Raw genomic sequence first — 17582 nt, forward strand, 5'->3', positions numbered from 1 at the left:
TTTTCCTAAAAGCCACAGGAACATCAGCATTCCCAAGAGATGCACTGAAAAACACTTCGAAAAAAATTCACATATCATTTTCGGGATTCCCTTTATTTTGGTGTCCTACAACCCATTCCCTTAGTAATCAGAAGGGAGAGCAAGAAGTAGGTGATATGTCTCATTAGAGAACTCCTTTTCTAACATGTGTTTATGATTTTTACAATAAAAACTGATCCAGAAAGTTCGGCAAATGCCCAAAGCCTTTGGTTTTGGAAAAGAAAAAAAATATACTATTCTAAAAGATGTACATTTCAACTTCATGTCTCAGTTCTCTACATCAGATAACTAGAGAAAGTAGATTGAAGTTCTGCATTGGGATACCGTGAATACCCTCAGAGTCCATAGCTGGGTACTTTTCTAAGAAAAAGTGACAAAGAGCAGGGCAGTATGGTCCCCACAGAGCTTGTGTGAAACCTTGGCCAGTGGGCAAATGGACCACATGGCTGAGGTGGGCTCCCTGGGAGAAAGGTCATTTGCTGTTATCAACCCCACTACACTTCCCACCCTTGATCTTAACCTGCCTGTCTGACCCTGACTTTCTGTTGAGGAGTCTGAACCCCACAACAGATTGGAGGGTCAACTTGTAAAGGAAAAGAAGCCTTGGTTATTTCAGTCAATAACTCTTCCAATAGTTTCCATGGGTCACCAACATCTCTGTGCTAAGCACCAGGAGAAGGAAACAACTCTCAAGTTTCCTCTTGATAACCTTGGCCCAATCTAAACCATGCCCTCAATCCCTCCACAGCCTCAGCTGGGTTGGAAGGCAATTCTGTGGTCTCACTGACCTTTGGCTCTCTTTCCACTGATTCATGTTCTTTTTGAAGCTACCTGTTTCAGCTACAAGGGCCTTCTGGATTATATAGGGCTGGGCTGTGACTAATCCTCTTTCCTATTACAGGTTGTCTCTGAGTGATACCACAAGAGAATAAAAGGGGACTACATGAAGCAATCTTTAAGAATTCAGGATTTGAAGTCCAGGAGAAGCCAGCTTCACTTGCAAATGTTCCATGGAAATCCCAGTAACCAAGATTAAGATCTGTTCTTAATATTTACATGCTGTGGATGAGACAATGCATTTCATTCTAAGACCACAGTCTAAATTCTCTGCTATTAACTGGATATTTCCACACTGAAGTGGCTATTAGACGTTATTTTAGAGAGGGGGCATTAATTGCAGAAACAAATTTTCCATAGTTGTCAGCATGATGTGACTTGAAAATTTTAATCCACAGAAGATGTATTTTCTTATAACAATAAAACGTTTCATAGAAACCCACTTGTAGCTAGGTTTTTATCCAAAATAAAAATTCTTACTGGGGCTAAGAAATGATGGATTCTGATTAGGAATTCTAGGTCAAATCTAAGAAAAGGAGTAGGAAGCAAGAAGGTTCGAAGAATGTTTGCAAGAGTTTGTCAAGAATGAGAGAGTAAAAAAGACATTGAAGGGCAATGATAGGGATATGAGGAAACTGTGGCAGAGACAATCCCCTTCCAAAACCTAATCCCCCTTCCTCATTAAAAGACTCTAGGGTTGGGAATGTGGCTCAGGTAGAGCACTTGCTTAGCATGCATGAGGCCCTGGGTTCCACCCCTCACACAGCAAAAAAATAAAATAAAATAAAATAAACAACAAAAGAGAGAGACTCTAAATTTCATTCACAGAGTAATGTGCCTAGCTAAAATTTTCCTTCCCAGACTCTCATGCACTAGGGGGAGCCAAGTTACAGAAAGCTTTGCTTTCTGGATGTAGACATTGCACCTTGTTACTTGCCTCTTCTTCCCTCTTCCCACTTAGAAAACAGACATAATACCTGGTGGTTCAGCAACCATCTTGCAACTATGAGGCAATAAACCAAAGGAGAGAGGATAAGGTAGTGGAAACTACCAACGGAGTTTGATCCTTGGTGAAATGATGCAAACAATCCTGGGGTGTGTATCTCCCAGGTTTCTTATTCAGTCCTTCACTGTTATTTGCAGTCAAGATCACACATACTTCATACATCAAGATCCAATGACATGAGATTGAAAAGGATGAGAAAGATTCAGTGAAAAGGGAAGAACAAAGGTAAAAGTAAGGGGACAAGTGGGATAAATTTTACACAGATCATACAGTGGGGACCTAAAACATAGCTTAATTCATTCTCACAGAAAAGACAGACATCCTGGCTAAAAGAATAAATATGTCATTAAATTCTAATACAAAGATGCCCAATGTTTAAATTGGCTATATAAAATTTAACTCTCTCCTTCTGTGCTATGATTGCTAGTATGAAAGTGCATGCTTAGACATTAAAACTGGACACTTTGCATCCCACAGAGAAGAGAATGGAACAGATTTAGAGTCAATTTAGTAGTTCTCTTGCAATCCATTTGGTAGAGTTCCCACTGAGAACTCGTGTGCTTCACCCTCTTCACAGCTATATCCAAAAAGACCTGAGAGGAAAAATAAGTAGTAATACTCAGTAGCCCATTTTGACTCTTGCATATGCTAGTTGGGAATTAAAACACACTTATCACAAGCTGGGAGCATACAGGCCATGACACATGGAAAGTGCTAGACTGATCAATATTTAAGAAAGCACAGGCAACAGCAATAAATAAATGAAGCAAATGCAATGGGGATGCAAATCAACAATCAAGTGTGTGTTCCCTCAAAATAAGGATGTGTCCGCTTGCACAAGGGGAAACTAAACAGAGCACTACATGCTCCCACAGTTCATCATTCAGACCCAAAGTGCCAGTATTGTGGAGAGAAATGGTTTCTTCACACTCATTGTGGCTCCCCTGATGTTGGTTCAGAAACTGATAAATAAGCAAAATAACAGGCTGAGAAGAGGAGCAAGAAACCAGTCATGAGGAGACCCCACTGGAGCACACTTGCAGCTTTCACTGTTCAACCTTCATTTCTTTTTCTCCTCCAATGAAGTAAGTGCAAATGTCTTTAGTATGATTTTAGTAACATAGCAGCAAATTATCAGGAATCATAATAAATAAGAATGTTGACATGCCAATACCCCTTTGTCTTTTGGACTCAAAGCTTCACATGTGTTCTGAAGTTACAAACATCAGCCTTGAGCAGTGGGGTCAGAGCTTCTCCATTTGGCATTTGTGTTCCGTCTCCTCATATGAAGCACGTGGTTCTTATGCTACCCACTTGCCCCCACAGCAGTTAACACACCCATGGAGAAACACAGCTCAAAACTCATAAGGGGCTCAAAGCTATAAAATGTCTATTCATTGATGGTTTTGCTTTTTTTGTTTTGTTTTGTTGTTTTTTAAAAAAAGTTTCATCCTTCTTCCCCTCCTTTCAAGCAAAGCTTTTGCTTCTGCTAGCCCTAGTGCAAGATCTTTCATTGGGGATAGTAACATATCATTTGTTTATTTCTTTTAAAATGATATTATCAGTGTGTTCTCAAAATTGTTCTCTTGTTGCTAATTAAACATGATAGATTCAGGGTCCTGGTTTGCCATCTGGGCCATGTGTCTCAGAACATCCTTTTTTGTGATGATGCCAAGAAGTCTCCTGGAATGGAAAGAAAATTAAAAAAAGAGGTCAGCATTACAATATGGACTCATCCCTGTCCCTAATCCCCAGTGCCATTTTTACTGAGGGACAGGGATAGGTAAAGTTTACCAGCCTACCAGCCTCCCTTGTGGTTGGGTAGGGCCAATGGAGTGAGCTCTGTCTGATCCATGGTCCATGGGTGAAGGTGACAGATGCCACTCCCAGGTCTCCTACACATTTCTCCTCATTCCTTCTCATCTGGTAGTCAGAGGCAAAGGAGCCAGTGAAAAGACTCTGGAAAACAGAGGTCTGACTTAAGAGCCACCAGATTCAAAGACCTGGGGCCATGAGTGACTATGTGGTTGAGCCTACACCTGCAAATTGCTTACCATATTGCAGTGCATAATCACTGCCATCACATTAACACATATTCACGAGTATTCTGGGCATCCTAATATTGCACCAAAGGAAGTTTAGTAATAAATGATTTTTAAGTAATACTGGCACAGTTTTTTCTTAAAGGTCACCCCTGACTTTTTTTGCAAAATATGTTTGCATAAAATCTACAATGATTATGCACTGAAATATGGTAAGATGTGACTTGTGAGAAAAATAACCTTTACTGCATTACACCACTGAGATTGCAAGCTTGTTTGTTATTACAATAAAACTACAATGACTAATACTCTCTCTTAAATTTCAATAATATAATCAATTTTAAAAGTGCTCATGAAAGCCATTGTTGAAAGCTGACCACACCATAGAAATTCCAAGTGTAAAACATTTTAACTAAAAGAAATGTTAGGAATGAGATAAATATATTATATTATATTATATATATATATTATATTTTTAATTTTTCTTTTACTAGAAGGGTAAAGAATAACATTCATCTCTGACTCTGTATGGAAATTGCCTCCCCTTCCAAATTCCATTGCTTTCAACTGATCAAAAGAATGGCACTTACCAGGATCCCTTGACTAGGGTCACCTCAACTGTACATCACACAATCCCGGGGAGCACTCTCACACACACCACAATGTAAACAGTACTCCCTATATCAGGCAGTGCCCATTTGTATGACCATTCACAACAACCTTTGTTTTGTTATTTTATTAAAAATTTAAAGGACAACCTGAAGGAATAAATTATGCACCATGGATACAGTAAAAGGTTTATCAGAAGAGAATGTGCACAACTTCTTTGGAGAAAAATTTCCATTGCCAAATAAGTTTGCAAATTACTGCTCACTGTGTCTCTATCACACATATACACCCCAAAGGGATAGAATAATGAGGAAGAAAGCCATGGCAGTCTCACCTTGGAATACTGTATAGCTATTAAAATGACAGGTTTCTATTCTATGTCTTTGTAAAATGATGACGTATCAAAAGAGAATCAGAAAACACAAGTATAATCTAACACAATTTCTTTAATTAAGGTCCAGTTAGCCAGAGTCACCTTTCACTTATAGAAAGTGCTATGAAGAAGAGATAAAATGATTCAAAGGGGTGTTCAAATCAGTTACACCTGGAGAGAAACAGGCTAGAATTTGGACTTGTTTGACCACATTGAACCTTAAACAATCTTGAAAATGGGATTTATTTCTTGGATGAGTTTTTCCATCTGTCACATTAGGGAAGACAAGAAACACTGGCCCTTCCCCATTCATCCCACAGGAACATCTTTAGGACAGAGGAAATAGCAAGAGGGGTCTTTAAAAGCATGCTAAACACCATGGGTCACCTAAAACAAGTGGAGGGGTGGTGAAGGTGGATAGAGCCAGGAATTGTAGATTTTCACTCAAGCTCTTTAGAGCTTCTTGACTTTATGGTCATAATGCATTATTTTAAATACATCTCTAAAATGTATCATAATGCAGTAAAATTGAAGATGTCCCATAAAACAAGATGCTGTTCCACCAAATCTGCCAAACTGCATTTCTGTGTTGGTCAGCCTGGGCTGCTGTAACAAAATATCACAGATGAGATGGCTTAAACAAAAGAATTTATTTTTTCAAAGTGTCAGATCAAGGTGCCATCAGGGCCGGTTTCTCTCTCTCTTTGGCTTAGATATGAACATAGTCATCTTCTGTGTCTTCACATGGCCTCTTTGTGCACGTAGACTCCTTGTGTCTCTTCCTCTCCTTACAAGGACACCAGTCCTACTGGATTAGGGTCCTGCCCCAATGGCTTCATTTAACTTTAATTACCTCCTTAAAGAACTTGTGTCCCAATACAATCATGCTGGGGCTTACAGCTTCGACATAGGAATTTAGAAGTGGGGGACACAATTCAGCCCATAACAGCTGTTCAGCTGCCTCTGCATTCAGCTGCCACAGCATCTTTGGAATATTTCTCTTTCTAGACCATGAGAAATTCTAAACCATGTAAGATGCATAAAGCTGATTTAAATAGACCTAGTTTTTCCCCCCAAATGTTGGTATAATCCTGAATAAGATGACCCCAAAAGAAATGAACATTATCATTCTCTGTAGTGAGATGCTGGGTTCTTCCAGGAAAACCCATCTGAGGGTATCAGGACCCAATAAGGGATCTGGTCTTCATGCACTGGAATAATGCTGGATCCAGCTGGTGGTTCTAAAACCCCCCTTTTTCCATCCTGATTTGTCTTAGTTACTTAGGGGTCAACTGCCATAATAAGGGCCCACTGCATTCATTCAACGAGAGCTAAACATTTTCTCAAGGGCACTATTATCCAATACTTTGTCAATTCACCTGGCTTCTATGGAAGCTTTAGTGAGCCTCTATCTCATCAGAGCTTCCCTTTTGCCTTGGCAGCCACATATGGCTGCTGAGAAGAGTTGCCCAGGCCTCCAGGCCCAAGTCATGGCAAAGGCTTGGAGGTCCAGGTAAATAAAGGAGGTTTATTCTTGGGGACAGATACATTCTGTTCTTGTTCTCATGAAAATAATTAATTTTAATGGAGCAGTGATGGCAAGGAAAGGTGACTCTAATACTGGGAAGGGGCCTTATTTAAAGACAAATGAGAGTCCCTAGTAAGGACTCCTATGTGACAGTAGCCAAATGAGTCCTAATCTGGTTCTATAGGATGCTCTCCAATAGTTCAGGATTCTGCATCTTCACAGATGATGCTGGGTATCTTCAAATTGCCCCCAGTCTACTTCCCCTCTGCTGTTGTATAGAGAACATTGATGTCCTCTGGGTTCTGGTTTGACTGGCAGGGTCCTCCACCAAAGGTCCTTGGTAGATCCCCAGATAGGACTGGCTCTGTACCCAATTTCCTTTGATCTTAAGTGTTTTACTTCTTAGGGTCTCATATTCTCATTCAAAAAGTAAAGAGAACCTAAATGTCCATCTCCTAATGAATTGATAAACATCCATACGTTGGAGTACTATTTAACCATAAAAAGTATTGACACATGCTACAACTTGGGTGAACCTTGAAAAAGCTATGCTAAATAAAAGGATCAATCACAAAAGGTGACATATCATGTAATGCCACATATATAATGAGTATCCAGAATAGACAAATCCATGGAGGCAGAAAGTAGATTAGTGGTTGGCAGTGGCTCGGGGAAGGGTGGAATAGGAAGTAACTGCTAATGAGAAAAGAGTTTAGGGAGTGATGAAAATGTTCTGGATTTACAACAAAGCAATTGTTAACACAACTTTGAGAATGTATCAAAAACCCTTGAATTATATACTCTAAGATGGCAAATTATATAGTATATGAATTATATCTCTGAAGGAAGGAAGGAAAGAAGGAAGGAAGGAAACAAAGTTAAACATAGACTTACCACATGACTGCAATTCCTCTGAGAAAAATGAAAATATATGTTCACACAAAAACTTGCACACAAGTCTTATTCATAACAGTATTATTTATAACAGCCAAGAAGTAGAAATAATCCAAATGTCTATCAATAGAATGAATAAACAAAATGTGGTCTATCCATACAACAAATGATATTCAGCCATAATCAGAATGAAGGACTGTTACAGGCTTCAACATGGATGAACAGTGAAAATACTCTGCTGAGTAAAAGAGGCCAGCCACAAGACCACATAGGATATGACAGCATTTACACACAAGATCCAATAGGGAACAATCCACAGAAACAGAGAGTAGGTTAGTTGTTGCCTAGGGCTGGGGTACAGGAGGTGACAGCTAAGGGGTATAGAGTTTCTTTATAGTGTAATAGAAATAGTCTAAAGTTGATGGTAGTAATTCATTTTCTACTAAAACTACTGACTTAAACATTTTACATAGGTGAATTGTATGGTATGTGAATTATCTCAATATGCTGTAAAATAAATAAATCGGTATAAATAAAGGCAGGACCGCAGGGGCTATACAATGACCCTTCAGATGCGCATGATGACAGAAACACAGGGAAGGTCAAAGAATTCACTGACCTCTTGCAGAATGCATAAAAATGAAGGGCAAGAGAACAGTAAATGGAAGTGTAAAAATGCGAGCATTCACATTCACAAGGGTTGGGATTTTGATAGTTCTTTCAAAATTTAAAAAAAAAGTGACAGTTATAAGGCCAGCAGCTTATACTTATAATATGCTGCTAAGCAAGATGTGATCAGGAGTGAAATCACAGCAGATACAAACAGATCAGCTCACACACAGAGCATTCACAGGGGTTGTTAGGCAGTGGGAGGGGGCTCTGCAGTGATGGACTAATGGACAGACCCTCAATTTAAACCACTCATTCAGCTTCTGCCATCTATTTTCTACTGGAAAGCCTGCTTTAGGACACTCTCCTCAGGAACACCTGCTTTGGGTAGCATCAATTACATTGAATTGTGTCCATGTTCCTTAGCAGATAACAGGCTCCTTGACTTCTTTTAAAAACACTTTCTGATCCTCCCCAGCCCTCAGCCAAAATAGATGCTCAGTAAAATGTTGATTACACCAATGTCTCTTCAAAAAAAATATGACTACTAGTGTCATATTTGCAAAGATAAGAACTCTACTAAAAATACAACATGCTTCCACACATCCCCCTCCCGTATCTATAAAGCCTGGGTTTCATTTCCTTGTCTTTATTCTGGAGACAGTATCAAAAGATGAGGTATAGCCAGATGCTGTGGAAGAGGCCTGTTCTCCTGGCTACTCAGGAGGCTGAAGTAGGAGAATTGCTTGAGTCCAGAAGTTCAGGCCCAACCAGGTAACACAGAGACTTCACATCAAAAACCAAAAACCAAGCATTTACAATTCCAAAAAACCTTTTCACTTCCTCTGTCTGAAAGTTATGTTAGGTAAAATAACATTGTGAAACTATTAATTCAGGTGCTGACTTGGGTGTGGGCATAAACTGTGCCAGGGGCCTACAAGAGTAATTATTACAATAGAAGAAAGCTAAACATCAACCCAAAAAGAGGCAACATCAAATCCTGTAGACTTCATTAGTGGCTTGAAATGTTCTCTTTGATTTAAATCAAGGGATTGAACTTTCAGCCCCTTTGGGTGGCAGATCAAGTGAATTCAGTGAATCATAAAAATGGCTAGATAATGACCAAGAACATAATTCAGATTTGAGCAGCTAGGCTCTTCTGAGAAATCTAACCTAACCAGACCCAATGTACCACCTAGTAGGGTTTGGGGGAAATCTGCCACCATCTCCTCTAGTTGCTTTTCCTTTCTAGAACCTTCACAGGGCAAATCTTACCAAAATTTGCTCTTGGTCACTGGAGGCTTCCTAGACTCTTGCATTTTGGGGACAAAACTCCTCTAGATTCTGGTCTGGTTTCTTGGTTACTTTAGGCCCCAGGCCCTGAGAAATCCTGAAGATGATCCAGATCAAGGAATAGGCTCAGGCTCCCAGCCATCTTGAGCAGGGAAGGCACATGGTGAGGGAACGCATCAAAAACGCGAGCTGGCTTGAGATGGGCCCACTCTGGCTGAAAGCCCGAGGAGATGAAGATGAAAGGCCCCGCAAACAAGGATCCCTTGCCAGCACTAACGTAGCAGCATCTGTGTTTGTTTAAAATATGTAGAGCCAGAGAGAATGATTTTGCTTTCTCACAGAACATTCGGAGCCAACTTCGGCACCCAGATCTTCTCAGGAAAGCCTCATGGGGCTCTGTGAGGTGAGAGTGGGTGTTAAGGCAGAATTTCCTGCCCACACTGGAAATTCCAATGAAAACTGACATTGGATTATTATTTTAAAGGAAAGAAGAAACTGCTATACACTTGAGATGGCAAGGGTGATCACAGTGGTATTTATGCCAAGAGCTGGAAATCTAAATGCAGAAATCAACTTCAGCAGTTCCCCAAACTGGGGTCCTTAGACCAGCAGCCTTATCTGAGAGTTTGTTAGAAATGCACATTCTCAGGTCTTACCTGAGACCTAAGGGATCAGCAGCTCTGCAGTGGACCCCAGCAAACTGGGTTTAACCTGCAGGTTTAATCTGCCAGGCCATTCTTAGGCAGGCTCAACTTTGAGAAATTACAAAGCTCCTTTAACATTCTCTGGAAGAAATTACCTCTAGCTTCAAATACAAGGACCAATTTGTTTGTTCCCTATTAATTGCACCTCCCATGTACAAGATGCCCTTCTGGCTGCAGTTAGAGCTAAGGACATACTTCCTGCCAGCTAGGAGTTCTCTGGGTGATTGTGCACATTTCATCTCTTGTAGAGCCTATATCCCTGTTACTAACACAGCAGGCAAAAAGCTGAATGGATACGATTGCTTATTTGCTTAGCCATAACATCCAGTCCAGGATCAGGATCACTCAACCACAATATCAAGTGAACTTTTGGCCCACATTGTGTTGTTGTTGTTGATGATGATGATGATGATGATGATGATGATGATGATGGCTGCCTTGGCATTCCAGATGTTTAGCAGCATCCTTGTCCCTTACCCACCAGATGACAATAGCACCTCTCCCTCTAGTTGTGATATCTGACATTGCCCCTAGTCATTGTCCCACATCTCTAGGGGACAAAACCACCTCTGTTGAGAACTACTAAGTTAAACTAGAATGTACTGCCTTCAGAAATGTAAACTACTTTAGATAGTTAAGCCTCTTGGTTCTATAAAGGCCTAAACCATCATCACCAAAACCCATTCCCTCATTGCCAACACCCAGCTTAGAAGGAATGAAATAGACTGATAACTTAGGTTCCAGGACATGCAGACCAAGCCAGTCTCTTTCTCTACCCAAGCTTCTGAAACTGTGGAACTTGGGGTACATGTTGAGACAAAAGAATGGCCCTTGGAGAACTGTACCTCCAGCACTGTTATAGCGCTTTGACCTTTTTTATTGATACTTTACTGGTTTGTAATAATACAAAACAAAAGTAATTGCATGGCTGGGTACAATGGTGCACACCTATAATCTTTGTAACTTGGGAGGCTGAGGCAAGAGAATCTCAAGTTCAAGGCCAGCTTAGGCAACTTAGTGAGACCCTGCCTCAAAATAAAAAGAGCTGGGGATGTAGTTTTGTGGTAAAGCACCCCTGGATTCAATCCCCAGTAGCACATGCACATGCACGTGCGCATACACACACACACACACACGCACACACACACACACACACACACACACACACACTATAGAGCATGATAGCAGAAACAATGCCAAGAGGCTATCTAATATCTCATTCTCCAATACCATTTGTTTGGCAAAGATGAAATTGTTTCACACTGGGAATGACCTGAGTACAACATGGATTTTGCATTTGCTCGTGTGTGATTTCATCCATGAGAAACCAGGAGAGCACAGACAGCTGCACCCAGCTGAACCCAGCAGCATTGGAGGACACAAAGTGCACATATGCACACCCCTTGAACACACTGTTTCAGTTCACGTGGATGTGAGAAGCCATCCATCTAGCTGTGATAACTGTCCCTATTCCAAATCACAAGATGTAGTCCTTCAGATGTCTGTTCCACAGTCAAGTTCAGGTCTTTTTCAAGGTTAAGTGACATATTGTCATATTCAAATATTTCCTAACCATTTAACATGTGCAAAATATTGTAAAACTACCATTTTTATTGTGTTCTTATCTCAGTTTTTTGGGGGGGTTTGTTTTGTTTTTGGTACCAGGGATTGAACCCATGGGCACTTAACCACGGAGTTACATCCCCAGCCCTTTTATATATTTTTTTCCTTTTTTGTATTTTATTAGAGACAGAGTCTTGCTGAGTTGCTTAGGGCCTCACTAAGTTACCAAGGCTGGGTTTGAACTCAGGATCCTCCTGACTCAGCCTCCTGAGTCACTGAGATTACAGGCATGTGCCACCATGCCTAGCTCATTTTAAAAATATATATATATCACTAATGAAATTTTTGAATATCATGTATCTAATTCCATTTTTCATTTTCCCCATAAGTCCTATGGTTTTCACTGCTGTATTTTGGATAGCTCTGTGGTTTTGAGGAACATATGTTACATTACAGCAGAACTAGTTGTACCTTCTTCCATAACCCAAATGTCATATGGCAATAGAAAAGCAACACTAAGTCCTTCTCCTCTGGCTCCTCCCCTTTTGACTCAACCTTCAGGCTGGGCCCAGAGAGTAGTCTAACATTGAAGTTTCCTCTACCTTTCTAGGCTGCACTGGCCACCTTGCTCTAAGTTCCAAAGCTCCCTCTACATTTACTTCTCCATACATTCATCACAGCTTATTGGCATCTCCTGTCAAGGACAGGTCTGTCCCAGTGGATGGTTGAGTTCCTTAAAGGTAGAGACCAGGTCTTAGTCATCTTTTTCTCCCAAGTCTGGCCACAGTACATGTTCTGTTTATACTGGTCCACCTACTCACCCACTCCGAGTCACCAGGCACTGCCGGAGCCCCAGTTTCCGGAAAATGTCCACCACTGTCTCCATGGGTGTATGATCTGTAACCGTGAAAGGGCTGAGGTTCAGGATGCGACGCAGCTTCAGGGGGTGTGGGCTGTTGGCTGGCAGCTCAGGGGGCTCCTCCGTGAAGTACATGATGGAATTGCTCACGATGCCCTCCTGCCTCTGCCTGGCATTCTCTAGAATGGGGTAAGTAGGAACGATAAGCCACATGTAAATTCTTCTCTTAACTACCCTCCTACCATCCCCCACACAGCATCCCAGAATCCCACAGAAAAGGGGTTCAAGGGCAAATGACACATTTTTAATGAGGGGATTCAGCCAAACATCTGTGAAATTGGCATTTCTCTAAGCTAATGCTGTGTGAGGCCCCCCTGCTGTGACCAGACCATTCATTGTCGATGCCTTACAAGATGGGCCTGACCAACATGGTTCCTTTGGGGATATTCACTGCTTTCTCCTGCACTCCAGAGCACCCCAAACAGCCCAGAACCCTTCATTCTTGCTTTCCAAACACTCCTTCACCTCATCATGGACTAAAGTTTGTCATGACAAGAAACCACATTTAGCTGCCCAGTGACCTTAAAACACCGTTTTTTACAAACTAACTTACAACTGGCCTAAATGGCATTATGAATCCTAAGAGGAACAAGAACCAATAAGACCAGCCCAGGCTCACAGCCCAGAAATGCAGCTCAATCCCAAATATGACCCTTGGGACCAAAGAAACAACCCCAGAAAAGCTGCATCCCCCCCACTCCTTGGGTCTCCTCTCTTAAAAATGGGCCATTTTGTAGATTTCTCAAAGAAAGATAGTAAAACTGTTATGGTAGCAATTAGTCTATTTCTGTCTGTAGGCAAAGCCATGTGAAGCTGAAGAAAAGTAGGGTAACAGGAACTCATTAGAAATACAGCTTAATGCAGTGCTAGAAACCCAGGCTATTTTAAGTCACACATGAAACAAATCCATCGGTCTCAAGATATTTCTCCAAGGCGATTTTCCTTCTGTTGGAATTTTAATCTTTCTTTTGGTTCGTGGGAAAAGGTTAGGAAAAATGTACAGCAGGGCCTGCTTTAAAATGAATCCTGGTTTCTATAATACATTTCTTGCCTTGTCAAAGACTACTATTCACCTATATTGTTCTTTCAAAAATAAAATTCGAACTACCTCCTCTAAGGCCATTTAGTGCAATAGAGCACTCTAATGGAAAGCTGGCAGCATTTGGGGTCAGGCTGAGTCTGAAAAAGGGTCTCTGTTGAAAAGAGGAATAGAGAGCCTGCTGGGCAAATGCCTGCACATTATATGGGTCAGGTTAAATCTAGTTACATCAAGTGGGATATGATTCAACCACAAATACCAGACGACACTGACGCACATGTTTTCAAATGCAGATCCTGCCTGACACACTCTGCATGCTCTCCTAAATCAAGAGGGTTCTATCCTCCACACCAGGGCAGGGAGGCAACAGCCAACACATATTTATATGCTTCTTTCCATAGACCAGTTGATTCTCTTAAAGTTCCACATAACAGGATTTCTATCTATTTCAATGATCAGACTGAACAAAAGGATTGAATCAAGCCACAAACCCCAATCAAGAACTGATCACATGGATTTGCTCAACCCCTTATAAAACCAAATACAACTTAGCAAGACATATATCCAGTTGCTAAAATAGACAACACAGTTATATTTCTTCTGAATCTATGGATTGGGCCAGAAACCCTGATTCTAGCAGCCACTCCACTCAGTGAACTCTTACACACCAGTGAACTCCCACTGCCTGAACAATGCCTAGCACATGGGAGACATAAACAAATATTTGTCACATGCATGCATGCATGAATGAGTCAGTCTCCTAAATATCAGTGTATCTGGTTCTTATATCATGGAGAACAGAGCCTATTTTATGGAACATTCATTAGAAAAGAAAGCCCATGAGCTATTTACTACCAAGCAAAGATCACAGGCATCAGCTAGGGTCAGAGTTGGAGATCTAAGCTGGCTACTTTAAGTGACAACTGCTACTCTTTGCAGAAGGGCTTTGCTAGGTTTCTTTGGAACTGTATTATAAAGACTTATATTAAGGCTTCAAATGTTGGAGGTGGAGGTGCTACATACAAAATAAAAGCTGATGAATGGAAGAAAAACCAGCAAGAAAGCTCTATGCAACTCTCTATTGGAGTCAACTCCTAATTTGCACCAGAAATATTCATCAGTCACCAAACACTTACAAAAGCCATGAATGCTCAATATATATCTCCTACATGAAAAAATAAACCAACTCCTCACCCAGAGGATAAGCCAGTGCCATGAGAAAACAGACTCACAGACCCCAGAAATTTTGGGGAGCCCAAGTTGGGAAAGAATTTTTAAAAATATAACACAAAATACACATTTTTAAAAGACCTGAAAGACAAGGAAGAATGTACTGAATATGAACCATGGCCTCTAGAGAGGTGAGAATGTTGGAGCCAATTAGGGTTTGAATCTAGAATGTCCCCCAAAAGGCCCAGGGACTTAAAAACTTCATGCCCATAGGTGAGACTTTTATGAAATGATTAGAACATGAGGGCTCCAAATTTATTGGTGGATTAATCCATTTGATGAATTAATAATTCAGAAATGATTGAGAGGTGGGGCCTAGTTGGAGGAAGTTGGTTACTGGAGGCATGCCCTTGGGACTATATCTTGTCCCTGGCCCTTGCCCACCCCTACTCCTTCCTGGTTGCCATGAGCTGAAAGCTTTCTTCCACCATGATATTCTGTCTCACTTCAAGTCCAAAGAAATGGCTAACGGACCATAGACTGAAACTTCTGAAACCATGAACCACAATAAACCTTTTCTCCCCTAATGTTTATGTCAGGTATTGTCACAGTAACAAAAACTAACATAGTATCTTTTAAAAATGTTTCTAATAGTCTATGAGTGTGTATTACTTTTACATTAAAAATGTAATACATTATTTTAAAATATTTTAAAGTTCAAGTAGATCAATTATTTTTTAAATGATTTTAGTTGAAAGGCTTATAATATATTGTGCTAGAACTAGCCTCAGTGGCCACATTTCCCGAAAAATGATATACATTTAATGAGCTCCCACTAAGGTTATTCAACTTCCCATTCCATTTTCTAGTAGCAGTAACACCAGAGGCAAAGAAAGTAGTTGTAGGTCAAGAAATTTTTGAAAATTGGAAACAATCTTCACACATACTGGAAGTTATTAAGTGGCTTTAGAGCAATGGTTCTCAACTGGGAGCAACTCTACCCCTACCCTCAAGGGACTTTTGAAAATATCTGGAGACATTTTTGGTTGTCACAGTTGGGAAACTACTGGTATCTAATGGGTTGAGATCAGGATGCTGCTCAACATCCTATAATAAACAGGACAGTCCCCACCATAGAGAAAGATCCAGCTCGAAATGTCAGTAGTGTTAAGGCTGAGGACCTCTAGAGTACATATGTTTTTAGGGAGGAAATGCTCTATCATTCCATTCATTAAAAATGCTTCCATAAGGAGCAAATTTTTACCACATTCACATCAGATAGAGCACTAATCTCTAGTATATATAAAGAATCAAAAATCTTAACACCAAAAAAACAAATAACCCAATTAATAAATGGGCCAAGGAACTGAACAGACACTTCTCAGAAGATGGCATACTATTAATCAACAAATATATAAAAAAATGTTCAACACCTCTAGCAATTAGAAAAATGGGAATCAAAACCACTCTAAGATTTCATCTCACCCCAGTCAGAATGGCAGCTATTAAGAATACAAACAACAATAAGTGTTGGTGAGAATGTGGGGAAAAAAGCACACTCACACATTGCTGGTGGGACAGCAAATTGGGGTAGCCAAAAAGGAAAGCAGTATGGAGATTCCTTGGAAAACTTGGAATGAAACCACCATTTAACCCAGCTATCCCACTCCTTGGTTTATACCCAAAGGACTTAAAAACAACATACTGCAGGGACACAGCCACATCAATGTTTATAGCAGCATAATTCCCAATAGCTAAATTGTGGAACCAACCTAGATGCCCTTCAGTAGATGAGTGGATAAAGAAAATGCAGTATATATACACAATAGAATATTACTCAGCATTAAAAGAGAATAAAATCATGGCATTTGCAGGTAGATGGAGTTGGAGAATATAATGCTAAGTGAAGTAAGCCAATCCCAAAAAATCAAATGCTGAATGTCTTCTCTGATATAAGGATGCTGATTCATAGTGGGGATTAGGAGGCAGCATGGGAGGAATAGATGAACTTTAGATAGGGAAAAGGGGAGGGAGGGGAAGGGAGGGGGCCTGGGGGTAGGAATGATGGTGGAATAATACAGACATCATTACCCTAAGTACATACATTAAAACACAAATGGTGTGACTCTACTTTATGTACAACCAGAGACTTGAAAATTGTGCTCTATTTGTGTAGTATGAATTAAACTGCATTCTTCTGTCATGTATAACAAATTAGAATAAATAAAATAAAATAAATGCTTCCATAAGACAGATGCAATTAATGAGAAAGGCTACAATAGAAAGCTGGAAGCAACCACTATGCTGGTTAGTACAAAGATGATATAAAAAATATAAAGGCTACAGAGAAGAAAAAGTAGAATATTTGACAAGTTATTATCTACTAAGGCATGAAAAAGTCCCTCTGCATTATATTTTAACATCCTCTGCAGAGAGTAGTTGACACCACTTTTCTCTATGACCCATTAGAATAATTAACAGCCCTCCCAGGCAAAAACCTCTTTAACCCTAAATAGCTCATCAGACAGATCTGACACTTATCTTCTGGTTCAGTCCTGGATGGAGATCCCTTTCTGCAAGTAAGCATCTTCCATATGCTAGAGAATCATTATTAAGTCATCCACCAGACGAAAAAATTGAGAGGTCCCTCAACTCTTCCCCATAACTCCAGCTTTCCATCCCTTTAATCATCATTGTGGCTTCCCATTGAGGCCTCTCTGAACCCTTACTGGCTTAATTGCAAAATTCAAGACAGAAAGAGCCTCATATCTGCAAAGAGTAAGGTAAGGTAAAGGCCCATTTACCAGGAATTTGAACAAGGGTCACCTACAGTCCTGCCTGTTAGTAATTTGTGATGCCAAAGACAGCCACCTTGCCCAGGTGATGCTAACTATCACTCACTAACAAAGACAATGGCTGCACCTTGGCATTCCACAGATGGACTAAAAACTGGCAAA

At 40.4% G+C, this 17582-nt stretch overlaps 1 protein-coding gene across 3 annotated transcripts in view; it reads right to left on the bottom strand.

Moving 5' to 3' along the window:
• Clcn4 (chloride voltage-gated channel 4) overlaps positions 1-17582 on the bottom strand; it is a 72225-nt gene continuing 54643 nt past the window's right edge. For all 3 annotated transcript variants that reach the window (XM_040285897.2, XM_078035133.1, XM_013356956.4), the window contains 2 exons: positions 12319-12535; positions 1-3565 (listed from right to left, as the gene is read on the bottom strand). In XM_040285897.2, coding sequence (XP_040141831.1) covers positions 3475-3565; positions 12319-12535 — 308 coding nt within the window. In that variant the 3' untranslated portion in view covers positions 1-3474. The remainder of the gene's footprint in view (positions 3566-12318; positions 12536-17582) is intronic.

Source organism: Ictidomys tridecemlineatus, chromosome X (genome assembly GCF_052094955.1).
Source record: "Ictidomys tridecemlineatus isolate mIctTri1 chromosome X, mIctTri1.hap1, whole genome shotgun sequence".
In the NCBI taxonomy this organism is placed as follows: Eukaryota; Metazoa; Chordata; class Mammalia; order Rodentia; family Sciuridae; genus Ictidomys; species Ictidomys tridecemlineatus.